This window comes from Pleurodeles waltl, chromosome 5, assembly GCF_031143425.1.
Source record: "Pleurodeles waltl isolate 20211129_DDA chromosome 5, aPleWal1.hap1.20221129, whole genome shotgun sequence".
In the NCBI taxonomy this organism is placed as follows: domain Eukaryota; kingdom Metazoa; phylum Chordata; class Amphibia; order Caudata; family Salamandridae; genus Pleurodeles; species Pleurodeles waltl.
This window is the reverse complement of record NC_090444.1, coordinates 981,335,274-981,353,778: the sequence shown is the minus strand read 5'-3', so window position 1 is coordinate 981,353,778 and position 18,505 is coordinate 981,335,274. Positions and strand designations below refer to the sequence as shown.

Below are 18,505 nucleotides of genomic sequence, written 5' to 3'. Positions count from 1 at the left end.
TCAGCATCCTGAATCCTTTTCATCAGGACTACTCCATTGACTTCTATGGCAGTTCACCCACAGCACTTGGAGCAGGACTACAGACTGCTTATACCACAAGGTAACTGTTCAACTGGACCTGACTGGACTCTGTAATTGGCTCCCTATTGGATCTGGACCCCACAACACTGCCCTTGGAGTTGCTTGTTGTGGCTAACCGTAAACTGAGTCGTAGTAAATTACAAAGATATTCCATTTAGTGAAAAACAGTGATTTATTTGTTAAAAAATTCAAATTGCCGGAAACCTCTAATAGATATTTGTTGATGGTGTCTATTTAAAGATAAAAATACAACATACTTTCATAAATTGGTGTCACATTTTTATTATGTTGTGTTTTCTTTGTATTAATTTATTTTGGTACTTAATGTTTTGCACCTGTTCCTTTTGATAAAGCCTGGCTGCTCTGAGCTACAGCTACCTAGGTCCAAGCTATGGTTTTACAAACAAAGTTGACTGGACCTAATACTGAATCGTGACTTTATTACGCAGTGAGGTTGCACAACCACACCATGTAATAAACTAATTTCGTCACTTGAATTTAATGTAATTATGTTGTGATTATTTTATATTGTACAGTGTAACTTTGTGATGCTAACAGTGATTCAGAGCTGTCATGGGAGTAATACGGGTAAAAGGACCAACAGTCCAAATTAAATGAGATTGACTGAAATGAGTCAACTTTTATGGCGTAGGATCGTGGTGGCTTGTTTGCTTTATGGGGCGGATGGAAATGTGAGTTGGGTGACTAAGAGATGGAACTGATCTAAATCATTATTTCTTTTTATTTTAGATTCCATGCTATACGTTTGATACCAGTGGTGAAAAGCATGATTTAAATCCAACGATCAAGACGTCTGGTGGCTACCTGGTTGAAGACTCGGATGAAAATGCTGATTTGTATATCAACATTTGTAGAGACATAGGTTGGACATTTCTTTGTCTGTCTTCTGTAATTGCCTGTGTGTCTGGTCTAGTTAAGTTTTCCTTTACGAGGATACTAACAGCAATGGCCTTGATACGGGACCGAATCTTTCCACAGTAATCATTAATGCGGATTGGTTTGATGTGATTGACTCTGCCCTGTCCCCACTGGCCTTTGAAAAGCATTGGTCAGCCAGGGACCAGACAGTTTTTCAGAGGCATCAACCTGACATGCAAATTGCTCTGACCCAGGATGACCACATTTTTAGATGCACCAGCTTGCACTGTGATTGACTGCTTCCCAGACATTTTTCCGCTTACAGAGGCAATGGCCAAATCTTCTTTTTAGGGTTGAGTGTGTAAGCGCTCAAGAGCCTGTCGTAATATGTCTGTGGGCTTTTAACCATGCTCACTCTTGCTATTAATTCGTTGTTGTGCTTGTCTTAAATGCTTCATTTTTATTGGTGCATTTTTTTTTAAATGTCCCTCCTTTGTGTGCTGAGTTCCCTCCCCTGACGTATTAAATAAGTGAACATTTCTGTTGGCCCTCACACTGCTTCACGCTTCCTAATGTTACATCATGTTATGGCCCCTCCTCCGGTTTCGGTTGTCCTTAGATCCCAGCAGTGATCCTTTCTAGATATCCAGGCAGGGAGCTAATAACTCTTGCGCTCATGGCGGTTGTGGTGCTTTGAATCGGCTTGTTTTTAAAAATGTTTTCTTATTTGTTTCATCTTATCCTAAACCCGTTTTGTGTGCCGCTTGTAATGCTACCTTTGGATAGTTTTCTTGTAGGGCATTACTTAAACAACATGTAATCATCTTGTGGTGATTTGCATAAAACGAGACCGAAGTTCAGCTACAAACACAATGACCTGATTATCTGCATTCTGCACTAACAAGTAGACATGTTGCACCCAATTCAAATCCGCGGCAATGGGTATTTTAGGGTTTTGTGTGCTAGTCCGTGAGTAAGGTACGGGTAACGTAATGTATCAGACTGAATATTGTCTCTATAATATACACAACGCCATTTTCATGAAGTTAGATAGTTGAGTGTTTTATATTTAAATTTCTGATGGATACAACTACCTGTGGATTCGTCACCTAAAGAATTTTCCCCACACGCCAGAATTCGACTGAAGTTTTCTTCTAGCTCTGCACGCCGACGATGATGTCACAATTGCCCGACTCCCACGCGACGCCGTATGACGTCATCCAGGCAATAAGAGGTCCTCCTCAACGTGCAGATGTCAGTTCCCTTTTTTCCGTGCCTTCGAGTAACGGTATTTTCTTCAAGGCTGACAGGGGGCTACTGTTTCACTTTGTGGTTAACAATGACGCAGCCAAGGAAGTCAGGTTTTAAACCCTGTAGGGAGTGCGGTGGTCGAATGCCAGTCACAGACCCACACGAGAATTGTTTGTGGTGTCTGATCTCTGACCATGAGGTCGAAGCGTGCGGTTCATGTCAGCGCATGAATCCGAAGGCTCTTAAGGAGTGAGAGGCCAAGTTGTTCCTGGCAAGGTCTAAGAAGAAGGAGAAACATCATCGCCGTGAGTCTTCTTCCAAGTCCTCGAAATCTCACAGGCGTCATTGAGACTCCTGACGCCGGCATGAATCACGGCGCCGGTCAAGTAAGGATCGTTCCCGCTCGAGGTCGGCATTGAACGACTTGGGAAGTTAGTCCAACTGTGACGCCTCCGACGACTCCAACTTCTCCGACATCCCCTCTGTCGGTCTTCGAACCTCACCAGGAGCCGACGGTCTCTCCGGCGCAGACGGAGATGCTAGTGCCGATGCCGGCTTCGCCTCATGCACCGTCTCCGCAAGGTTATCCAGCGTTCCCAGTGCCAGGCACAGACCCGGCCGCATTTCTTAAAGCAATGTTCAACATCTTTGCCACCATGGCTCCGGGAGGTGTTCATTCGGGACCTTCGGGTCCATTGGCCTATGACATGGGTGTTCTGGCTTCATACAGACCGACGCCCTTCATGCCTTTCCTTCCTTCGGGAAGTACTGCTTCGGCGCCGGTACCAATGGCGTTGCGTAGGAGACCGGTGCCGCCGATGATGTCTACTGCCCCGGTGGCGATGAGTTTACCGAAGCGTCAATCTACTCTAAAGAAGCCTACGCGCCGATGGATCCGGCGTCGGATGAATCCGATGGTCGACGCTGTCCGAGGTCTTTGGCGTTGGCAGATGCCTTATCGACGCCGGGGACAGAATCTAGGCTCCGCTCCAGGAGGTTGACTCTGAGACTGCTAGAGGAGCAGGAGTATGAGAAGCAGCTCTTGGAGGAGGGTTAGATTGTGGAGCCACTAGGGAGACCTGCAAGGCTTGGACACGGATAGTGGTTTGGACACTTCTCCGGAGTGGGACTTGGCTTCTCCAGGGGAGTACACTGAGGACACTGCTACCTGTGTCCTGGGAAGGTACGTTTATGCTCTCAAGGCCAAGACACACTCTACATTGCCTCAGGAGGTGCTTAACCTTTTGGCAGACGCTCAGGCGGCGGCGACCCAGGTTATTCAACTTGGGCTTGACACATGGGACTCTGTTGCCAGGGCTATGGGCACGTCCATAGCAACAAGACAACATGCCTGGCTATGGTCTTCAGGATTCTCTCCCAATGTGCAGACAACCCTACTCGACCTGCCCTTTGATGGGGATAAACTATTTGGTGCAAAAGCTGACTCTGCCTTGGAGCGATTCAAGGAGAGTAGGGCCACGGCAAGATCCTTGGGACTGCAAGCATCCACTTCCTTAAGATGGTTTGGTCATGGCTGTTCCTTTTGAGGGAGATTCCTGGCAGCAGGACAGCAACCTTCGGCAGCTCACCCTTCTAGATCATTCAGGGGCAGGGGTAGAGTTCATACTACAGGGGCCACCCAGCAGCATTCTGCCTCTCCCTCCGGAGGGGTGCAGCAAGGAAAGCAGCCTTAGTCCTCCATCACTCTCTTCACATGCATCTCCTGTAGGGGGGAGACTGTCTCAATTTCTTCACATGTGGGAGTCAATAACATCGGACTCCTGGGTCACCAATATTGTGGGGAAAGGCTATACTCTTCCCTTTCGGGAGTTTCCCCCTCCCATCCCTCCCCGCCCATCCTTCGGAAGACCATCTTCTTTTACTACAACAGAAAGTGTTAATCCTTTTGTCGAAAGGTACAGTAGAGTTGGTTCCAGAGCAGGAGAGGGGTCAGGGCTGTTATTCAAGATATTTCCTGATCCCCAAAAAGGATGGTCGGTTGAGGCCAATCCTGGACATGAGGATTTTGAATTGGTTCCTCAAGCAGGAGAAGTTCAAAATGCTGACCCTAGCACAGGTTCTTTTGGCGTTGAACGAAGGAGATTGGATGGTGTCTGTCAACTTGCAGGATGCTTACTTTCATATCCCGATCCTCAAGTCGCACAGGAAGTATCTCCGGTTTGTGGTGGGGTCTCAACACTATCAGTTTGCGGTCCTTCCGTTTGGTCTTACTTCGGCACCTCGAGTCTTCACAAAGGTATGGTTTCAGCAGAAGGGCGATAGCGGTATTCCCTTATCTGGATGATTGGTTGATCAAAGCCAAGTCTCCGGGGCTCCTGAGGCATCACCTGCAGTTGACAACTCAGTTGTTGTTCGATCTGGGCCTTTCGGTGAACGTGCCCAAATCTCACCTGGAGCCCTCTCAGCCCCTCCTGTTCATAGGGGCAGTACTGGACACAACATGGAATCGGGCTTTTCCTCTGCCGCAGTGGATTCAGGACATTCAGGCGTTGATTCCAATGTTCCAGAATGAAGCGGTCGTTCTAGTCCTCAAGGTCCTTAGTCAGCTCGGTCTGTTCGCTTCTCGCATTCTGCTGGTCACTCATGCACGCTGGCACATGAGGGCTCTTCAGTGGTGCGTCCGCAGGCAGTGGTTTCAACACAAAGGAGATCTTGAGGAATCGATAAAGATCTCCAGAGATGCTGCAGCGGATCTTCAATGGTGGGCTGCAGACTGCAACCTTTCTCAAGGAAAGCCGTTCTCGCTGCCACCTCCAGTGGCCACAGTGATAACGGATGCCTCCACCCTAGGGTGCTCATCTGGGGGACCTGGAGGTCAAAGGTCTTTGGTCTCCAGTGGAACAAAGGTTTCACATCAATCTGTTGGAATTGCGGGCGATACGTCTGGCTCTCAAGGCCTTCCTCCCTTCCCTTCGCAGTTGGTCGGTTCTCTGCAGAGAAGCTCTACGGCTCTGGTTCAGGACCATCAGATTTGCTTGGTAGCAAACCATTTGGCCGTAGTTCTGAACGTGCGTGCGAACAGTCTGTCGGCGCATCTCGACTGATCACGAGTGGCGTCTTCATACGGACCTGGTCCTTTTACATCTTCCAGGTGTGGGGGTATCCACAGATAGATCTTTTTGCCACTAGGGAGAACGCGCACTGCCCGTCATTCTGCAGCCTCCAGTATCCGATGCAAGGAGCTTTGGGGGACGCGTTTCAGATGTCCTGGAAGGGTCAGTTGCTTTAAGCATTTCCCCTCCATACCCTTGATTCCTCGAGTCTTGACTTGGGCCCGGTCTTGGCGGATCTTCCTCATCTTAATAGCTCCGGATTGGCCTAGAAGGGTATGGTATTCGGACCTCCACCAACTCTCTCTGTGCCCTCCGCTCCGTCTCCCTTACAGGGCAGACCTCCTCTCGCAGTCGCAGGGGCATGTTCTACACCCCCACCTCCAGAGCCTGCACCTACATGCCTGGAGATTGAACGGGGCAATCAGAGTACTTTTTCTCTCCCACCTGAGGTGGTGAAAGTTATAATATCGGCCAGGCGACACTCCACCAAATTTATCTATGCAAGCAGGTGGGCTAAATTTGTGATTTGGTGTGTAGAGAATCAAATTGATCCCTTGCGTGCCCACTTATCTGACATACTGTCATTTGTGTTATCCTTGGCACAGAGGGGTTGTGCAGTTGCCACTGTTAAGGGTTATTTATCTGCGCTATCGGCCTTTCTGTGCCTTCCAGACCAACCCTCCCTGTTTAAGTCACCAATTGTTTTGAGGTTCACTAGGAGTCTCACTAACAAGTTTCCGCCCACTCCATTCGTTATGCCACAGTGGGATCTGAACTTAGTGTTGACCTTTCTTATGGGTTCACCGTTTGAACCGATGCATTCTTGTCCCTTGAGGCTTTTGGTTTTAAAAACTGTTTTTCTGGTTGCCATAAGATTTGCCATAACATTTGCTAGAAGAGTGAGTGAGCTCCAGGCTTTTAGTGTGGAACCCCCATATACTTCCTTTTACAAGGACAAAGTGGTGTTGAGGACCAAGGCGGCTTTCTTACCGAAGGTTGTTACACCCTTTCATTTAGGACAGTCCATCACTCTTTCTTCCTTCTATCCTCCACCTCATCCATCCAAGGAGGAAGAGAGGCTTCACCAACTTGACCCAAGAAGAGCGTTGAGCTTCTTTGTCGACAGGACGAGGGAGTTCAGACAGGACGATCAGCTGTTCGTCGGTTACGTGGGGAAGAGGAGAGGCAAGGCTGTCCACAAGAGAACGCTTTCCAGGTGGGTCATTCTTTGCATCAAATTGTGTTATTCTTTAGCAAAGAAGGAACCTCCTGTGGGGCTACGAGCCCATCCCACCAGGGCTAAGGCGGCTTCATCGGCATTAGCTAGAGGTGTTCCTGTGGTTGGCATCTGCAAGGCGGCAACTTGGGCATCCCTCCCCACTTTTGCCAAGCATTATTGTTTGGACTCTGAAGTTAGGAGAGATGGCCATTTTGCACGCTCAGTCTTGCAGGATTTCTTGGTTTGACCATTCAGGCACCCACCACCAGGTGCAGTACTGCTTTGGGACTCTATCCTTTAGGTGAGGAATCCACAGGTAGTTGTATCCATCAGAAGAACAAGTTACTTAACTTCGGTAACGCCTTTTCTGGTGGATACATTAGGATACCTGTGGATTCCTCACGGTCCCACCCGCCTCCCCGTTGCCTGACTGCTCTTACCAAGAATTCCTTGGGTGAGTACCCGTTTGTTGTACAAATGTATATACTGATGCACTGATTTATATATGTGCATCTATTTATGTATATATTTTTTTTAAAAAAAGGACATGTGTGTATATATGTATGTATTTCTGCATATATTTCGTATTGTAGGATTGTATGCAGTGGATTGTTTATTTCTATTTGTTATCTTTCATATTAGTGGAAATAAATGTTGGTATATAAGTTTGATTGATGTGTTCGTATCACATCTCTAGTGTCAATGTTCTCATGTTTGCCTCAAAGGCACGTAAAAAATGGTGATAACTGACATCTGCACGTTGACGAGGACCTCTTATTGCCTGGATGACATCATACGGCGTCGCGTGGGAGTCTGGCAATTGTGACGTCAACGTGCAGAGCTAGAAGAAAATTTCCGTCGAATGCTGGCGCGTGGGGAAAATTCTTTAGGTGAGGAATCCACAGGTAGGTAATGTATCCACCAGAAAAGGCGCTACCGAAGGTAAGTAACTTGTTCTTCGTGTGTATTGGATCACAAGTGTGCTTTTTTTTTTTTTTTTTTTTTTTTTTTATTTTTATTAAAGATGTATTGTAATGTGATTATTACTAAATGCTTTTCACTTTACAAAACAGACTTCACTGTGTTTTGAGAAGTTTGTTTCTCATACACTTGTTACATACCTTTATGGTCTGGAGGTCTATTTTTACCTAAATGCCCTTAATGTTTTTAGAGGTAAGTCCATAGTTCTGAGGGCAGCCACATAGAGGCTACGTAAGATAAGCTTCCTGACCCCCCCCCCTTGCCAAAACTGGTGTAAAACGCTGTAGAATACAGTACCTCATAGTTGCTATAACTTGCCGGTTTATGGAGAAAACGCCTCATGGCACTTCTGCTTAGAAATTGCTCCATCCGCCTCATGAGGAAAAGGAATGAAGTTTAAGACCTGTGTACTTCCTGTAAAGATTATTGGCATGTTCAATTGGACTATACGCATATGGTTGCTCCCTAGATGCTAGGTTATAACCAGGTCATGCAAGGCAGGCAATCAATCAAAGAATAAACATGGAGGCAAGACCACAAAGGTGCATTGAACTCACACTATGGATCTGCACACCCTGTTGCCTTCAGGATGGCTTTGTAAACTTTATACTTTGAGTTTTTCTGTCATCTCCACAGGCCCCAAACACAAGTACTGTCGACTCTCCCCTTCCGATGTCTGACTAGACACATTCTGGAAGGGACTGTGTTCTCAGTAGCATCAGCTCATGTAAAGTGATTGTATATTACTAAATGTTAATATTACTAATTTGTTATTGTTTTGCAGTCTTAAGACTCCTTAGCGAGGTGACAGCAAAAAAAGATGTCCATGCTAATCTACTTAGTCCCTCTCCTTATGCTATCTTGCTCGACGATCCTAGTTTGTCTCCAGCCTTCTTTAATTTTCAGTATTATACATTTTTCCTTAATCTCTCGCACTTTAACTTCTTAATTGTTATCTCCTATGCCAAAGTGTGTGGCCAAAGTTTTTGACTGGTATCTTTCTGAACTGTCAACACAGTTTACAAATGCAGGCAAGTTCTCTCGGAAACTGGTGTCAGACCACCTGGTATGGAACAAGAGTTTACTTTGTTCCTCTCTGACCAGCCTAGCATACTTGTCGGTGCTCCAGGTCATCAGTGTGTAAAGTGGAACATTTAAAAAAGCAGAATCCAAGCCATCTTTTACAGAAGTTGTTGACTTGAAATTTTGAGTAAGATTAGCTGCAGTAGTATTGCAGGATAATTAATGAGGCCTCTATAGTTGTCATTATTCGATTGAAGAATCCTAATTAAGAAATCCGTCCTTGCAACATGACCTATGTGGAGATGTTGACTTTCATTTTGCCTTGTTCTCTAGAAAATAAGTTTGACCCAACTGTACAACTTTAGCATGCCATGGGAACATACATCAGTACCTGGTGGCTGGGGCAGACGTTTATTGCAGACTAACATTAACAATCGATCGAAGCATGAAAGCCTGGAGGTTGGGGGCAGGAAGGGGGGAGGGGTCACAGCTCAGCATTGACCCATAGCCACGTAAGAACAGAGGGTTTTGATTAGTTGCTTGAAAAGGTGCAGTTGTGGTCTCATGGATGAATCAGGGGTTTGATGCATACTTAATATCACACCGGTGAGGGGGCAAGGGGCAGTGAGCTATGCTCATGGAGATATTGCTATAATAGTATTAATTCAGTTGTAAAGTGGGACTTGGTGTGTTCCCACATTGGGGGGGGGGGGGGGGGGGGGCGGCTCCTGTGCTGTGTGAGGGGTGCGAGAGCAGTACCAAACTGGTATCCGTATGAGACTGAGAGGGTTCAACCGCCCCTACTTTCTCAATGTATTTTTCTTAGCAGGAATGTGTACTCCTTGCAGCAATCGGTGTTTCAATGCCTACATGCTTCCCGCATCAGAAGTCTAGAAAGCTGTGTTTGTGAAATGTCTCAGTAAACCATCAGTTTGTCCTTACATTTATTTTTATTGGTGTAAACACCAGAGGCAGCACAATCCTACCAGGTGTTAAAACTGTGTGGGTGAATCGTTCCTAGGTCCATTGTTGCCCTAGGTTGAGCTTTTGAACAGATGCGCGCCTCAGTTGCTCAAATGAATCGTTTTTAATATGAGGAATTCACATTGGCATTTATCCATTTTGAGGAATGCAAAAGCTCATTTTGCAGCCGAACTGTTAACTTTTTAGGGTCGAGCTCGCAAGCGCTCTAGCCTTTTGTAATCTCTCTGTGGGTTTTCAACCATGCCGGCTTTTGCTATTCATTCTTTGTTGTGCTTGTATTAAATGCTTCATTTCTGTTGGTGCATTTTGTGAAATGTCCCTCCTTTGTGTGCGGAGTTCCCTCTCCAGGCGTTTTAACTAAGTGAACATTTCTGTTGGCCATCACACTGTCATGTTTCCTCCTGTTACAGCGTGTGATGGTCCCTCCTCCGGTTTCGCTTTCCCTTTCCCTTTCATCCCATCTGTGATCCTTTCTATACATTCACGCAGGGAGTTATTAACTCTCGCGCTCATGGCCGCAGTGGCGCTTTGAATCGACTTGCTTCTGTCAACTGTTGTACTTTTCATTTTTTTATTTATGTGGCAAAAGTCCAGTTAGGAATTTACAATGCTAATAGCTCTAACTCGAGCAAAAGCGAGACCCATTCCATTGCAAATGATTGTTATTATATGCTAAACACACCAGCTATGTCGAAGTGTTGGCTGGACGTAACTGAATTTGTCTCAGCTCAATTTGCCTCCTAGAGGTGTCAGCATAGTAAATGATCTACTCTGCTCACGGTTCTCCAGCACAGACACTAGCTGGCACAGTATAGGCCTCACTCGTACAGAAGATTAACTGACTTGTTCCTCATATCTACCAGCTTTTAAAAGGTACTGGCATTTGTTTCAGAAGAATTAAGAATTTTATCAGCTGTTAGCCAACCCTTACAGCTGGTAACTCCGAAGTTAAACTAACATTAACTGGCTCTAACCCTAGCCTGCATGTACTTCGCAGAAAATCCTGGATTATGACAGACTCGTGAGCATGTTACCAGATATATGAGCTCCTTTCAGCCTTTCAAAGGCACTGATTTGGTATGTAACCTGACTCCACGCCAGCTTATCTTTGTTCTCTAATCACCCCATAATGCAGTGCATTATGCCAATTCAGCAAAAGGTCTACATATACAAAAAGCACTGTCAAACCCTGTAAAGGTGGCGTAATTTAGATGCATGTTTGTTGTAAGCGCTCAAGTCACAGATACTGCGCATACCAGAGTATATGTATCAATGAACCTAATAAAAGGCATTGGTTGACTCTCATAAGGTATGTATTAGCGATCCTCCAAGGCATATCCACACTCCTACACAATGCATGCATGAATGTATTTTATAAAAGGCGCTAGTGATCCTCACTGATAGCATGCACTTGAGGGCCTAACAATTGAGGTTAGTGGCCTCACACAAAGCAGGCATGAATGAACATAGAAACTGGCATCAGAGGACCCACACAGTGAATGAATCGATGGGTGTAGTAAGAAGCATTAGTTTACTCAGACTGCAAACATAATTGAGCCTAATTATAGCGTTAGTGGCATCATACAGATTTTCCACCAGTAACCCTAATATGAGTGGTCTGACACAATACATGCTTAAATGGGCTCACTAATGCACAAAAAAGGCCCAACGCGGACCTTGGGTGTTTGAGTTATTACAGACCCATTTCCCTCGTCCCAGCAATGGGAAAATGCTAGAGCAGCTGGTTAAAATGCAGTTATCCCAACTTATAGAGAGGAGGGGGCCCCTTCATTATACTCAGTCTGGTTTGTTACCGGACTTCAACATGGAATTTGCTCTTCTAGAGTTTACTGAGTTCGTTAAAACCAACTTAAATACTGGAAAAAGAGCAGCGGTCATTCTCTTGGGGCCGCTTTTGATACGGTCTCTCATGATATCCTATTGGAACTGCTGGAGCAGGCTGGGATTGTTGGTACAGCGATTAGCTGGTTCAAGTAATCAGAGAATGCACAAACAATTTATCTTCCACATTATATCTCAAGTTTTAAAGAATTGAGAAAGTGTCCCTCAGGGCTTTGTGTTGTGCCCAACTTTATTCTACTTTTAAATGACTCCACTGGGGAAGGCTGTCGAACTATTGGGCTTTAACTTAGTATCTTATGCAGGTGCTACCCAGCTGATGCTGTCATTTCAGCAAATAGACAACTCGGTTGTGAAGAATTTCCACTGTTTGCTCAGAGTTGCAAATTAAATAAAATGCAGCTGTCTGAAACCTAATTCAGACTATCTGAAATTCTGGTTTTCGGTGACTCCACCTCCCTTGACTTCAGAACCATGTGTTCTAAAATTCACGGTGAACCTCTGATACCTAAATCTGAAGCGAGAAGTCTTCGCATCAAATTCAAACGGATCTCTCTTTTTTTTATCTTAAATAAGGACAGTTACAGCCACTTGTTTTGTGATTCTCTAATCGCTAAAATATGTTGAATTTCCTTTCTGGGCATGCTCTGTAAATAGTGGTGCATGCCCTGGTTACTGCTAGTTTGGATTTTGCAAATGTGATTTACTTACTGCTACCCGCAGGGCTCCTAAACAGGCTACAGCTGGTTCAGATTGCTGCTGGCTACCTGATTTTTAACTTCTAAGAGGAAATCTTCTAGGGAGACCTAAAACGGCTGCATTGGCTTCTGAATAATCTAAAGATCAAATTTAGCCCATGCTAACTTCCTGTTCGATGGCATGTGTAGCTGCAGATACACATGCTGTGCACAGTCCGCCATCTGGTGTTGGGCTCGGAGTGTTTCAAGTTGTTTTTCTTCGAAGAAGTCTTTTCAAGTCACGAGACCGAGGGACTCCTCCCATTTCGACTCCATTGCGCATGGGCGTCGACTCCATCTTAGATTGTTTTTTTTTCCGCCATCGGGTTCGGACGTGTTCCTTTTCGCTCCGTGTTTCGGGTCGGAAAGTTAGTTAGAATCTCGGAAAAAAATCGTCGGTATTGTTTGCGTTCGGTATCGGGTTAGTTAGAACAAATCGACACCGAATTTTGAAGAGCTCCGGTGGCCCTTCGGGGTTTTTTCAATCCCCCGTCGGGGCCTGGTCGGCCCGGCCACGTGCGACTTCAAGGCTGATGGAACGGACCCCATTCCGCTTCTGCCCAAAATGCCATAACAAGTATCCGTATACGGATCAGCATCTGGTCTGTAACTTGTGCTTGTCCCCCGAGCACAAGGAGGATACTTGTGAAGCCTGTCGAGCGTTTCGATCGAGGAAGACGCTGAGAGACCGAAGAGCCAGGAGACTACAAATGGCATCCACGCCGACAGGTCAAGAACGTTTCGAGGAGGAAGAAGAAGCTTTCTCCATCCAAGAGTCGGATTCTGAAGAACTCGACGCCGAAGGAACACCCCAAACCGTGAGTAAGACGTCGAAAATCAAGACTCGCGAGAAGTCCACAAAAGCCCAGGGGACGCCACCGCCAACAGGCCATGGCTTAACCCGAAAACTAGGTGACCGATCCAAGGCACCGAAAAAGGGCATGCTGGTGTCGAAGTCATCCGACTCCGGTCGAGATACCGCCACACAGCAACCTCGGAGCCGAGACAGCGGCTCCGAGAAACTTCGGCACAGAGACAGCGGCACCGAAGAATTTCAGCACCGAGACACCACGCCGAAAACAAAGAAGGTTTCTTCGGAGCCTAAAAACACTTCCGAAAAGGTTTCGGTTCCGAAACATCCAGCCTTGGAGCCGAAAACTAGTTCCTATACAGAGGAACAAGGATTAACCTCCCAATTACATAGATTTGGAGAGGAGCTTCAAGCTGTAGAGCCTGACTACACGCAAAGAAGGCTTCATATTCATGAGGACACAGGGAAGATAACCACTCTTCCCCCAATCAAAATAAAAAGGAAACTTGCCTTTCAACAAAAGGACAAGCAACGCAACCACAGGCAAAAGTGGCAAGGAAAACAACCCCACCACCGTCTGCACCACCATCAATACATGCATCACCAGCAACAACTCCACCACTGATGCACTCACCGGCTCATACTACAATGAGTCAGGATGATCCCGATGCATGGGACCTTTACGATGCTCCAGTGTCTGACAACAGCCCAGACTCCTATCCCACAAAACCGTCACCACCTGAGGACAGTACATCCTACACACAGGTGGTCGCAAGGGCAGCCGAATTTCACAACGTCACCTTACATTCTGAACCAATTGAGGATGACTTTCTGTTTAACACCCTATCCTCCACCCATAGCCAGTACCAAAGCCTTCCCATGCTCCCAGGAATGCTAAGACATTCAAAACAAATATTTCAGGATCCAGTTAAAGGCAGAGCCATAACTCCAAGGGTGGAGAAAAAGTACAAGCCACCGCCAACAGATCCAATCTATATTACAACACAACTAACACCAGACTCGGTAGTTGTCGGGGCAGCTCGTAAGAGAGCCAACTCTCATACCTCAGGAGACGCACCACCTCCAGACCAAGAGAGCCGCAAATTTGATGCTGCGGGAAAAAGGGTTGCAGCACAAGCAGCAAATCAATAGCGTATTTCCAATTCACAAGCACTTTTGGCAAGATACGAGAGAGCTCATTGGGATGAAATGCAACATTTCATCGAACACTTACCCAAGGAGTTCCAAAAAAGAGCGCAACAGGTGGTAGAAGAAGGACAAAGTATCTCAAATAATCAGATACGGTCTTCCATGGATGCAGCAGATACAGCTGCAAGGACAATAAACACTGCAATCACGATACGAAGGCACGCATGGCTGCGCACTTCAGGGTTCAAGCCGGAAATCCAACAAGCTGTACTCAATATGCCATTTAATGAACAGCAATTGTTTGGGCCGGAGGTAGACACTGCCATTGAGAAACTCAAAAAAGACACCGATACAGCCAAAGCCATGGGCGCACTCTACTCCCCGCAGAGCAGAGGCACATTTCGAAAAACACCTTTTAGGGGAGGGTTTCGAGGTCAACCCACAGAAACCACAACCTCACAAACAAGGCCTACTTACCAGGGTCAATATCAGAGGGGAGGTTTTCGGGGGCAATATAGAGGGGTTTCAAAAACCTCATACAGGAAATCCAATTTCAAAACAAGGCATTGCTAGATGGATAGTTAAGTGCATTCAAACCTGCTATCTTAAAGCTAAAAGAGAACTGCCTATTACACCAAAGGCACACTCAACCAGAAAGAAAGGTGCTACCATGGCCTTTCTAGGAAATATTCCAATGAACGAAATATGTAAGGCAGCAACATGGTCTACGCCTCATACATTTACCAAGCACTAATGTGTAGATGTGCTAACTGCACAACAAGCAACAGTAGGTCAAGCTGTACTAAGAACATTATTTCAAACTACTTCAACTCCTACAGGCTGAACCACCGCTTTTGGGGAGATAACTGCTTACTAGTCTATGCACAGCATGTGTATCTGCAGCTACACATGCCATCGAACGGAAAATGTCACTTACCCAGTGTACATCTGTTCGTGGCATTAGTCGCTGCAGATTCACATGCGCCCACCCGCCTCCCCGGGAGCCTGTAGCCGTTTAGAAGTAGATCTTAAACATTTGTACATTTGTAAATATATTACTTAAAACTTTATTATGTACAGACGCATTCACTCCATTGCATGGGCACTATTACTAGCATACACAACTCCTACCTCACCCTCTGCGGGCAAAACAATCTAAGATGGAGTCGACGCCCATGCGCAATGGAGTCGAAATGGGAGGAGTCCCTCGGTCTCGTGACTCGAAAAGACTTCTTCGAAGAAAAACAACTTGTAACACTCCGAGCCCAACACCAGATGGCGGACTGTGCACAGCATGTGAATCTGCAGCGACTAATGCCACGAACAGATGTACACTGGGTAAGTGACATTTTCCTTATAACACCTCACCAAAATAGTGGCTCCACAGAGTGCATGTGTTAATGTGCCTAGTAAGAGGTATCAGTAGTCCCACGCAATGCATGTGCCAGAGGGCCTTATATTGGAAGTCTGTCGCCCCATAGGGTATATGGTAGTGGGCCTACTGAACTGTTTCAGTCATGCAACATCGATCGTGCATTATTGGACTTAGTATTGGACATCAGTGGCCCCACCAAGTGGTTGCTTAAGTTAAGGAGCATTAGCAAAGTGCTCAGCATAAAGCATCAGTATAGGGTAAGCATTAGTATATGAATAGGTATTCAGGGCTAAGTGCAGCTTGAAAAGGTCAGCGGACGAAGCGCAGGTTAACAAGACAACAGGAAGGGCAGGCAAAGAAGGTGGTGTACAGGAAGAGATCATTTGCAAGTGGAGCACATCTCAAGGGCCAATTGTAAAAAAAAAAAAAAAAAAAAAAAAGAAATAGCACGTCATTATTGCTTAGCAGGAGATTGTGTGCAAGGTGACATTAGGACCCAGTGCAACAAGCAATAACGAAACAAAAGCTGAGGTCACTAGGGCTTTGTACAACAGGAGATCATGTATGAGAGAAGCATGTCGCTATGTCCTCATGTGAATAAATTAATTTGCTATGGTCATGTGCAGAAACAAGAAATATCCGGGAACAAAGCAATGTGCATCAGGGGATAGCCTACAAGAAAATGTCATGGGGGTCATGTGCAGAAAACATAGGTCACTAAGGCTGTGTGTAGCTGGACAGCATTTACCAAAAAGAAGCTAGTAAAGGTCCTGTGTAGCAGGGCATCATCCGGTAAAAAGATGTCATGAGTGCCTATTCAACGGAGGATAGGTCACCAGCGCTGGTTGTGCAGGACAGGGCCTCACAGAACTTAAAGTGCACAACAGGGGATAAGGGGCTGCAATTAAATCCCTGGCAAGATACGCATGTCACTATGGCCCCACAGTAGAAGACCATGTGCACAGGAGCAGATTCTTAGTTTCCAATTGAACGATGCATCTGCAGTTTAATTTCTGCTTCTCATTGCTAATGGTCTTCTTTGGAGATGTGTAGCTAATCATAAGTACTGTAACCTGTCGTCTACACAGAGAGTAAGGTGATAATACCTGAGCAGCAACTGCAGGGTGAAATGATCACAGAATCCTTAACAAAGAAGTCTTAAGTATTCTCAACAGGACAAGGGCATCTGCATGACGATGTCAATCAGAGAGAAGCACGTGCATGGATAGGTGATTATGGGATGTCTCCAAAGGAAAGAAAACAAGTACCAAAGTCGGATTAGCATTTTATCGCACTTTAATCGTTACTGAAAGTGCCAGCTGCAGACTGTAGCACTGTACCAGAAGACGAGGTTGTTGCACTTTACTGTAACTGTCCACATGTCCTTTGTTTGTGGTAAGATGTCGAGATCTATTAAGTCCACTTTATCTTGGGGCCCCTCAGCTGTTTTGTTTATATGTGTATCTCCCTATTCCCATTTCTGTTTTTATTTCTTTAAATTATAAAATGTGTACTTGTTAGAAATGGGGTCATTGGTTGGCAGTCAGGTTTCCCCCTGTCCAAGCAAGGACCCTCATTCTAGTCAGGGTAAAAGAGAATCACCCTCCGCTAACCCCGGCTTTCCCCCTTGGTAGCTTGGCATGAGCAGTAGGCTTAACTTCAGAGTGCTGGGTGTAAAGTATTTGTACCAACACACACAGTAACTTAATGAAAACACTACAAAATGACACAACACAGGTTTATAAAAATTGGAAATATTTATCTAAGCAAAGCAAGCCCAAAACGACAAAGATCCACAATACACAAGTCAAGTTATCAATTAAAAAGCAAAAAGTCTTCACGTAGTTTAAACACACACTAACACTGTTAGCGTGAAAATGTACCTTGGATGCGTCAAAAATAACCCTGCATGGGCGAGTGTGCGTCAAAAAGGGCTTGCAATGTGTTGATTTCACTCACGAGCGAGACCTTGCGTTGTTTTTTCCTTTTGTCGGGCCGGGTGCGTTGTTTCTTCTCTCCGCAGGAGAGTGATGCGTCGATCCGGTCAGCACTCTCTGGTCCGGGAAGGCCTTGAGTTGTTTTTACACACCCAGCGGTACTTGTGTTGGAAATCCAGCCGCACGATGATCCAAAAACCACTCAGCGTGGGTTTGCGATCTCACCAGCCTCCGTCAGCGATGCTGAGCGTTGTTTCTCCAGCTTCGTGCGTCGATTCTTCGGTCACGTTACAGGCAAGTGTTGATTTTCAGCCACAAAGCTGGTGGCATGTCGATTTCCCAGCCACAGATCGGAGTCGCGTCGATCTTTTCCCCGCATGGCGTTTTGTGTGTGTATTTCTCCCTCTTAGGCTGCCAGCTTCTCTTTCAGGGTCCCAGGAACTGGATGGGCACCACAGGGCAGAGTAGGAGTCTCGCCAGAGACTCCAGGTGCTGTCAGAGAGAAGTCTTTGTTGTCCCCGAGACTTCAAAAAACAGGAGGCAAGGTCTAAATCAAGCCCTTGGAGATCTTCACAAGATGGAAGGCACACAAAGTCCAGTCTTTGCCCTCTTACTCTGGCAGAAGCAGCAACTGCAGGATAGCTCCCCAAAGCACAGTCACAGGCAGGGCAGCTCTTCTTCCTCAGCTCTTCTCCAGGCACAGGTTCCTCTTGGTTTCCAGAAGTGTTCTAAAGTCTGTGGTTTTGGGTGCCCTTCTTATACCCATTTTCTCCTTTGAAGTAGACCAACTTCAAAGCAAAGTCTCTCTTGTTTGTGAAATCCTGCCTTGTCCTGGCCAGGCCCCAGACACTCACCAGGGGGTTGGAGACTGCATTGTGTGAGGGCAGGCACAGCCCTTTCAGGTGTGAGTGACCACTTCACCCCTCCCTCTTAGCACAGATGGCTCATCAGGAAAGGCAGACTACACCCCAGCTCCCTTTGTGTCACTGTCTAGTGTGAGGTGCAACCAGCCCAACTGTCAAATTGACCCAGACAGGGAATCCACAAACAGACAGAGTCACAGAAATGGTATAAGCAAGAAAACGCTCAATTTCTAAAAGTGGCATTTTCAAACACACAATCTCACAATCAACTTTACTAAATG

General features: G+C 46.0%; 1 protein-coding gene across 1 annotated transcript in view; it reads left to right on the top strand.

Annotated features, from left to right (window-relative positions):
• Positions 1-18,505, top strand: part of IGF2R (insulin like growth factor 2 receptor) — a 1,086,527-nt gene that overhangs the window by 153,045 nt on the left and 914,977 nt on the right. Inside the window, exon 5 of the mRNA XM_069235138.1 lies at positions 832-964. Coding sequence (XP_069091239.1) covers positions 832-964 — 133 coding nt within the window. The remainder of the gene's footprint in view (positions 1-831; positions 965-18,505) is intronic.